Source organism: Chrysochloris asiatica, unplaced genomic scaffold (genome assembly GCF_000296735.1).
Source record: "Chrysochloris asiatica unplaced genomic scaffold, ChrAsi1.0 scaffold00131, whole genome shotgun sequence".
Lineage (NCBI taxonomy): Eukaryota > Metazoa > Chordata > Mammalia > Afrosoricida > Chrysochloridae > Chrysochloris > Chrysochloris asiatica.
The window spans coordinates 6,808,155-6,817,777 of NW_006408649.1; the positions used below are offsets into that span (position 1 = coordinate 6,808,155).

Sequence of the window (9,623 nt, forward strand, 5' to 3'; positions counted from 1 at the left end):
TAAACACTAAAGACCATAGACCAGAAGAGTTGTGGGATGACATCAAGAACATCATACAGCAAACATCAAGAACATCATACAGCAAAAAGTCATTGAGAAGACAAGAAGGAAGGAAAAGATCAAAATGGATGTCAGAAGAGACACTGAAACTTGCTCTCCAGTGTAGAGCTATTAAAGTAAATGGAAGAAATGAGGAGGTACAAGAGCAAAACAGAAAATTTCAAAGGTCACCTCAAGAAGACAAAGTCAAATATTACAATCAAATGTGCAAAGATCTGGAATCAGAAAACCAAAAAGGAAGAACACACTCAGCATTTCTCAAGCTGGGGGAACTGAAGAAAAAATTCAAGTCTCAACTTTAATTATTGAAGGATTCTCTGGGCAAATTATTGAATGATGCAGAAAGCATCAAAAGAAGATGGAAGGAATACACAAAGTCACTGTACCAAAAGGAAATGGTTGATGTTCAACCATTTCAAGAGGTAGCATATGATCAAGAGCTCCCTTCAATGATAGTGAAGGAAGAAGTCCAAGGTGTACTGAAGGAATTGGCAAAGAACAAGGCACCAAGAATTAATGGTGCATGGAATACAAATTAAAATCTTTCAAGAAAATTAGGTGGCACTGTAAGTACTTACTCATCTCTGCCAAAAAATTTGGAAGACAACTATCTGGCCAACTGATTGGAAGAGATCCATATTTGTGCCCAATCCAAAGAGAGGTGACCCAACGGAATGCAGAAATCATAGGACAATATCTTTGATATCCCATGTGATATCAAAGCTAATTAATTACTAAAGCTAATATGGAAACGACTGCAACCATACATTGACAGAGAACTTCCAGAGGTACAAGCCAGATTGAGAAGAAGACGTGAAATGAGGGATATCATAACTGACGTCCAATGAATCTTGGCTGAAAGCAGAGAATATCAGAAAGATGTTTACCTGTGCTTTATTGACTGCACAAAGGTTTTTGATTGTGTGGATCCTGACAAGCTATGGACAACATTGCGAAGTATGAGTATTCCTGAACACTTAATTGTGCTCATAAGGAATCTGTACATGGACCAGAAGCAGTTGTTCAAACAGAACATGATAACACTGAATGGTTTAAAATTAAGAAAGGTGAGTGACAGGGTTATATTCTTTCACCATACTTATTCAACCTGTATGCTGAGCAAATAATCCAAGAAGCTGGGTTTTATGAAGAAAAACGTGGCATCAGGATTGAAGGAAGACTCATTAACAACCTGTGATAAGCAGTTGATACAACCTTACATACTGAAAATGAAGACGACTTAGAATATTTACTTATGAAGATCATAGAGCACAGCCTTCAGTATGGATTATATCTCAATGTAAAGAAAACAAACATCCTCACCACTGGACCAATAAACAACATTCTTATCAATGGCGAACAGATTGAAGTGTCAAAGACTTCATTCTTCTTGGATCAACTATCAAAACTCATGGAAGCAGCAATCAAGAAATAAAATGATATATTGCATTAGGCAAATATGCTGCACAAGACCTTTTTAAAGTATTGAAGAGCAAAGATGTCAGCTTGAGGATTAAGGTGTGCCTGACCCAAGCCATGGTATTTTCAGTAACATCAAATGCATGCGAAAGTTGGACAGTGAATAAGGAAGACTGCAGAATTGGTGCTTTTGAGTTATGGTGTTGGAGGAGAATATTGAAAATGTCATGAATTGCCAAAAGAACACACAGACCTGTGTTGGAAGAAGTGTAGCCAGAGTGTTCCTTGGAGGCCAGGATAGCCAAACTTCGTCTCTCATACTTAGGACATATTGTCAGGAGGGACCAGTCGCTGGAGAAGGATATCATGTTTGGTAAGGTGGAGGGTCAGAGAAAAAGAGGGGGACACCCCAGTGAGATGGACTGGCAATACGACAGCATCAATGGGCACAAGCGTGACAACAATTGTGAGGTTGGCCCAGAGTACCAGGCAGTGTTTCGTTCTGTTGTGCATAGGGTCACTATGAGTCAGTACCAACTCAATTATACCTAACAATAATAACAACAACAACAACAAAAGACCAAACAAACATCACTTCAAAATATAAAAAGATGCTAAGACAATTGAGGGACAGGGGGCATTATATATACCTGTCTTAGGCTGGGTTTTTGAGACAAGCAAAACCAGTGAAACATATATATGTACATACATATAAAGAGAAGTTTATTATAATGAAATGGCTTACAGGTCCCCAGCAGAAGAAAGAGAGAGCCTTTCCTGTGTGTCCATTACATTGGGAGCAGGCCATACCCTCAAGGTAGCATCCATTCAATTAAGTAGCCACTCATAACCACTCATAGAGTTAACTATGCCTATTTTTGGTTTCATCACCACAGGAATAGCACATCTTAACTGTTAAACCATTAGAAGCCTACACTAGTTGCCACAGAACCCTAACTATTACAGTACCCCCACAGAATCTGCCAAAAAGTAAATAGTCTTTATAAGAAAATGACAAAACTCTCCCTTGCAGTATTTACCTAGCCTCCTATGCTGGCACCTGCCTCAGAGGAGACACAAGGTATACGTCCTGGCTGAGACAACACCTGACACCAGTCCTGGTTTATGGTGTCTGATATGGTGCCTCCTCCGGCTGCTCCACCCCTTTAACTCTGAACCTCTTCTCTCAGCACTGTCACTTGGATCTGACCATGCTGGCATCCACCTGCTCTACTCCCATCGGTGTCCCTAGCCCAATCCTATCTTTGGAAAAGACTATTTCCTACATTAGTAAAAGAACCATGGAGACGATAGGATTTGGTAGATTTCTCCTGGATAAGAAGGAAGGCATTCAAGATGCAAGAGGTGCAAAGAAAGATACATTTGAAATTCCTGAATGTGTATGTGTCCATGAACTTCAAAATACCATGATATAATTAACTTTGTGTGTTCTAAAAGGAACGTTAAGTTTCCACTGCCCACCTGAATCCGTTCATCATTTTAACGTCCGTTTCTTTCTCATGTTAAAGCTCACCTTTGGCAAAGGTTTCTGGAAGGCCTGCATTGCCAGGAGTAGTGGTGCTGCTGTTGTCCAATTATAATATCTAGCAGGGCAGAAAAATCAAACAGTTGCCAAAAAATCATGACTCAAGCTGAAAATCTTTATAAGAAGCAATCACAGAAAGCTGGGGAACTCTAGCTAGGTCACTAGACCAATACTGTTTCTAATATCCCCCAGCCCTTGCCAGTGACTTCCCACTCCAGGAGCCATGGCACAAGCGCAGACAGTCAAACCTGCCAGCAGACACCAGCAGCTAGCTGGAGCACCCCAAATTCCATTCTGCTGTTGTCTCAAATTACCTCTGTGCTTATGACATAAAATCATCCATGTGCTATGGCATTTCTTGCCACATTTCAAGGAAATTGCAGTTAGGTTAGCCTATGTTGTTGTTGTTAAGTGCTGTCAAGTTATTTCAGACTTAGAGCAATCTTGTATAGGGTTTCCAAGGAGTGGTTGGTGGGTTTGAACAGTCGACCTTGAGGTTAGCAGTCTAGTACTTATCCTACAGCGCCACACCAGGATTCCTCAGTACATATAGTCTATTCTCTTCTGTGTACTCTATGGGTCTAAGTTCCACAGGCCAACCATTGTAATTTCACACATTCAGTTATAAAATCTAACACAGGTGCATACTAAAACCCACAAGATCTACAGCTATCTCATCCTATCAACTGTATAGAAACACAGAATTTTGTCCAAAGTGAAGAGATAATAATTAATTCTAACAAATACTTTATATATTTTTAAGGTTTAATGTCTGGGTCTCTGTATTTAACAAAAAAGAAAGAAAGAATGCAAAATAGTATCATGCTACTGACAAGATGACCTTGTGGAGGTACTTACTTATTCCCAATCTTTACCACAAGATTTGGGTCATCGATGATAGCAGGATTGTCTACAAACTGCTGATATGATACCACTTGCTCCAAAAATGCATCTGTAAAGCAATCATAAGGAATAAGGGAAAAAACAAAAAAGGAAATTAGATTTTAAAATATGCATATTTTAAATTTGTATTCACTGATGCTGAGAGTTCATGTATTCTAATTGGGTGGACAATTCTATAAGGGGGGCCTCAGTTTGTTTATGGGCAGTGTCTGTCTAGAAAGGAAGGGTGACTGAGACAATGTCTGAAGATGTAAAGAGATGCGCACCCTTACTTGGGGCAGAGATTTGGTGGTGTTGTTAAGTGCCATCGAGTCAGCTCGGACTCACAGCACCCATACATAGAGTTTCTAAGGAGTGACTGGTGAGTATGAATTGCTGAAATTGCAGTCCAGTCTGTATCTGACAGTGCCACACTAGGACTCCAGGGAGTGTGTAAGAAAAATATGAGGGGGATTCAAAAATTTCCTGGAAAAATGGAATGAAAAGATAATGAAATTCTACAACTTTTGTACAACTGTACAAGCAAGCAACATATGCAACTGTAGAAGCAGACTAATAGCTACACAGAGTTAAGAAGATGACTTCCACAGCTTGTGATTGCTGTTGTTAGGTGTCATCGAGTTGGTACTGACTCATAGCGACCCTATGCACAACAGAACAAAACACTGTCCAGTCCTGGGCCAACATCACAATTGCTGCCACACTTCAGCCCATTGATGCTGCCACTTTGCCAATCCATCTCGCTGGAGGTCTTCCTCTTTTTCTCTGACCCTCCACCTTACCAAACATGATATCCTTCTCCAGCGACTGGTCCCTCCTGACAATATGTCCTAAGTATGAGAGACGAAGTTTGGCCACCCTGGCCTCCAAGAAGCACTCTGGCTGTACTACTTCCAACACAGATCTATTGGTTCTTTTGGCAGTCCATGATACTTTCAATATTCTCCTCCAACACCGTAACTCAAAAGCATCAATTCTTCTTCGATCTTCCTTATACCAACTTTCGCATGCATATGAGGTTATTGAAAATACCATGGCTTGGTTCAGCCAAGATCCATAGGACGTCAGTGATGATATCCCTCATTCCATGTCCTCTTCTGAATCCAGCTTGAACTTCTAGAAGTTCTCTGTCAATGTATGGTTGCAGTCATTTCTGTATTACCTTTAGTAAAACTGTACTCGCATGGGATATCAAAGATACTGTCCGATGATTTCTGCATTGGGTCACCTCTCTTTGGATTGGGCACAAATATGGATCTCTTCCAACCAATTGGCCAAACAGCTGTCTTCCAAATATCTTGGCATAGATGAGTGAGTGCCTCCAGTGCCTCCTCACTTTGTTGAAAGATTTCCATTTGTATTCCATCAATTCCCAGTGCCTCGTTCTTTGCCAACTCCTTCAATGCACCTTGGACTTCCTTCCTTCAGTATCACTGAAGGGAACTCTTGATCATATGCTACCTCTAGAAATGGTTGAACATCAACCATTTCCTTTTGGTACAGTGACTCTGTGTATTCCTCCCATCTTCATTGATGTCACATTTATTGGCGTGACCTTGGGGCCAAGTGATTACATTCCACAAGTCTCAGTTCCCTCTTTGCAGAATAAGTAAGAATCCTGTCCACTTTCTAGGGTTGTTGTGAGGAACGGTATGTCTCATTGAACTAGGCCATGCCTTAAGCCTTAACTGGGGCTCTGACCACTCCCTGACTCAAATTGTTGTCATGGGGTTAATGTGCTGGACCACAAGGTTGATTTGAACCACAAGGTCAGTGGTTCAAGCTTACCAGCTGAAACCTATACAGGGTCACTATGAATTGGAACTGACTCAGGGCACCTGACAACACCTTCCTTGGGGGTATCCTATTTACCCAGAACAGAATCTAATACACAGCAGACCCTATGTAACAAGAATCACCAGTTCAGAGGAAAAAGGCTCCTCAATTGATTGTGATACCCTTGGAATTCTAATTGAAACTGCTGGGCATGCTCCTCGAAGGCTGCTGGCCATAAGAATATGGCCTCATCTGTATGAAAAGGGTAGTCACAAGCGTCCAAACCCCATGAGATAATATTCAGATTCCTACATCCTCAGCATCAATGCTGTCATGTCACCCCATCCTCACCCAGTTTTGTGTGTGTACTGGGGCCGGGGAGAAAGGAGGGGTTGCTGATGGGACACTGGCCTCCTCACACCTCTAAGTGGGAAAGAGAGTGCTTGCCACTTTGTGACCTCCGAGAGGTACCAGAGAAGTGGAAACATAATGAGGTGGGTTATTAGTTTTAGAAAAAGAGTAGATCAACTGGATCCAGTAAGCAAACTAGCTTCAATTCATCCTCAGTGAGAGTTAACTGGTTGAGGCTCCAGTATCAGAGGCCCCAGTCTTTGTGTAAGAAGAAATTCACATAGCTTTCAAGATGACATCCCTGGGTAGAAAGGGAAAAAATGATAGTAGCTCATGAGTGACAAAAAGAAGATATACACAGCAACTTTGGCCTCAATTCCTTCCAGAAATACAGACTACTGTTGTTATTGTTGTTGGTGTTAAGAGAGATTAAAAAGAGAGAAAAATGGTGTAATGGGATAGGGAAGCATTACACAGGGCAGGTAGATCTAGTTAAAGAATTCCTCAGTTAACAATTGCTGACTGCAGTTACGGAGTGGCCAGCATATGGAATTATCATGACATGCTGGAAAAATTATTTTTACAAATATGGTGGATGCTATGAACTACTATAGTTTTATGTAAATAACCTGTGCATTATACAGCATTTTACAAACTGTGCAATCCCCTTACGTATTCATTTCCTATTCACACTATGAGCATTAGATGTGCATTCACATTATTACATAGGTTCATTATACTTAAAAATGTGTAGTAATGAATTACCTAAGCCAACCCTAACGGCACTCTTCAAATCCAAATGTGAAATATTCCGATTTCCTCATACAAACTTATGATCTCTCTCTCTTCTCTATGACCCCACAGCATTTTCACACACTTTCAAAACAATATCAGTGTGTTTCTAGACAAGGGAGTTGGAGGTGAAGGGGGCTGGTCTGGTGTGTACGCCACACCACAGGAACATTTTCACATGTGAAACAGCTGCTTTTGGAAGACCGTTGCTCAGAATAAAAGAGTTTGGTTTTCGCTAGCCAAAGATGTACTGAAGTATAGAGGGCTGCTATATTTCCAGATTTAAGTCCTCGAGTTCTCGATTCACTGATAGTAAATGCTACGAAAAGGACTTCCAGACCTGTTTTGGGTTTCATGAGACTCATTTAGGAAACATCTGTAATGTCTGCGTGCTGCTTGTGTAAAGATGAAAGAAGCTGCCAGCAGGATCAAAAAAAAAAAAAAAAATGGAATCATGTGGTAGATGCAAGGGCAGGGCCCAGTCTAAAAACTACATTGTAACCAAAGAAGTGAAAACTCTTATCTGGAAACTGGATAAAAAGCAACCAGATCAGTAAACTACAGAAGGAATTTAAACGGCATAACTCTTGATACTCGCTCACAGTACCACCTCAAGTGCCTCTCCAGCCCAGTCTACTCGTTAGTCACTAGTCAGATGATGTTTCATATACAGAGATGGCTTCTGGCATTAATACAACACCAGTCTTTTCCTTTTTAGATCTTACATCCTGGAAAAGGCAGAAAATATGTTGTGAGGATTATCTATAAAGGTCATTTTGGGGAAGTCCTCATCGGTAAGCATCTATTCAAGCCTAGCTGCAGCAATAAAAATCAACTGCTGAGAAGCCAGAAGAACCAGGCCAGAGCCTCTACCCACTACCCATCTCCACTCAGGAGGGTGACTGAGCTTTATGTAGAAAGGGAACAAAAACAATTTAAAGTTTAGAAAGACACAACAAATATTTTGGCAGATATTTGCTATTCTGCCAAAAGACAACATGTAGAATGGTTTGTTTGGGGGTTGGTTGTTGAATGGGTTATTTTTCTCCCCAGTTACACAAACTTTGAAGACTGTATCTAGTTCACACACAAAAAAAGTGTACATATATTTAAGATGCTGAGTATTTCATAAGCTGAATGCTGCTGTAAAGTGATCTTTAAGTCTTTTGTTTTTTTAGTGTTTCGTTGTTTGTTATTTTTTAATCTCCTTCTAATGAATGAAAAGGATAGTTTCCAGACACAGATGGGATCTTGTATGATAAACCCGTATGTAGTTTTAGTCTTTCTATATTGAGAAGCAGTGGTTGGGGCATTTTTTAAAGATGGTTGGCTACACTTGTTTTTCCTCATGATAATAAATGTCATAATTCAGTATCACGGACGTGCCCCTAGAGGTATTTGTTAATAATTTTGAAATATTAAGATCTTTCCAACATTCTCAAGACTCACGCCTATACTACTGAAATATTAAGCAGGACAGACTAAGGCTTTAGGCACAAATACCTTGTAGTAGCAAATAACAACTCAATATAAAGAGAGGTAATTTGACTGTATATGTTGTATCCAGTTTGACCTCCCTCTAGATTAATATCTGATAAAGATTTTATTTATATGAAACCTCTAAAAACAGAATCAAAGCTTCTCTTGGGAAAATGGCAAATTTTTAAGATAACCAATCCTAAATTGGTACCTAAGCATTACCACATGATGGAGAGCAAACACATTCTATTAAAAAACGTTATATGATCTGGAAAATAAAATGCACAAGCCTTCAAGATGGCATAAAACAAAGGTGAATGCTTCTTGGGGCACATTTCTTACAGGATTTGCTGAGTGTGTAAGGATTTGCTTTTGTTTATGTTATATGACTGGTGACTTCCCTGAAAATCTGGACAATTCAGTTTTGGATCTGGATTACTTCAGTTGACCTTTGTGAAGAAGGTTTTATCTGTGTAGTGTGGGTGTTTGATTTGTTTTGACCTATTTGGGTTTTTTGTTTTTCCTTCACTCTACATTTAAAGTGAAATTATGCTAAAAGAAAAGAGGTATATGTCAATGCTTAGTGGGTGGATTTCGTTTGGCTTTTCTTAATCAAGTTTTTTGAACATTGAGATTTTGATGAAAAAAAATTAATCCTGAATGAATCACTTCAGTTCTAAAATCTTCATGAAAGGCCACTCACTTGAACCGAAAACCAAAGTACTCTCATTGCGTCTTTTCTGAAAGCTCAGGAAAAAACTATCACCAGTTAAGAGTTCATAATTGAGAGAGGAGCATTTTGCCTACCTTAATAGTAACAATACTCAGTGGTTATTTTTAAAACTGGACTTAAAAAAATGGATAGTATAAATACCAATAAGGAGTGAGCCAATTTTTCTGAACATCCTACAGTTTTATATAGTACATTATCTAAATTGAAGATTTTATATTTCTTCCTTTTGGCGAAAACCTCCATGCTACGTACCACTATATACACAGATTACATAGTGAGTTGGGTCGCCTCTCCCACAGTCTTTGAGGTGTATTACGAGTCCCAGTCTTACTTACCATCTTCCTTCTGTATTTGTATTTGAAATGGTTTATTTTCTCTCTCTCTTTTTTTTTGGTACATTTTAGCTGCAGTATCGGTGGTAGGACTGTACTATAATTCTGTATTTATTGACCTATAACTAGACAGATGCATGTGAAAGCTGGACAGTGAATAAGGAAGACCATAGGAGAATTGATGCTTTTGAGTGATGGTGTTGGAGGAGAATATTGAAAGTGCCATGGGCTG

The 9,623-nt window shown here is 39.6% G+C and overlaps 1 protein-coding gene and 1 pseudogene across 2 annotated transcripts in view; one reads left to right on the plus strand and one right to left on the minus strand.

Moving 5' to 3' along the window:
- LPIN1 (lipin 1) overlaps positions 1-9,623 on the minus strand; it is a 207,535-nt gene that overhangs the window by 49,717 nt on the left and 148,195 nt on the right. For both annotated transcript variants that reach the window (XM_006869447.1, XM_006869446.1), the window contains 2 exons: positions 3,884-3,977; positions 3,014-3,083 (listed from right to left, as the gene is read on the minus strand). In XM_006869447.1, coding sequence (XP_006869509.1) covers positions 3,014-3,083; positions 3,884-3,977 — 164 coding nt within the window. The remainder of the gene's footprint in view (positions 1-3,013; positions 3,084-3,883; positions 3,978-9,623) is intronic.
- On the plus strand, positions 4,167-7,753 carry LOC102823493 (annotated as a pseudogene).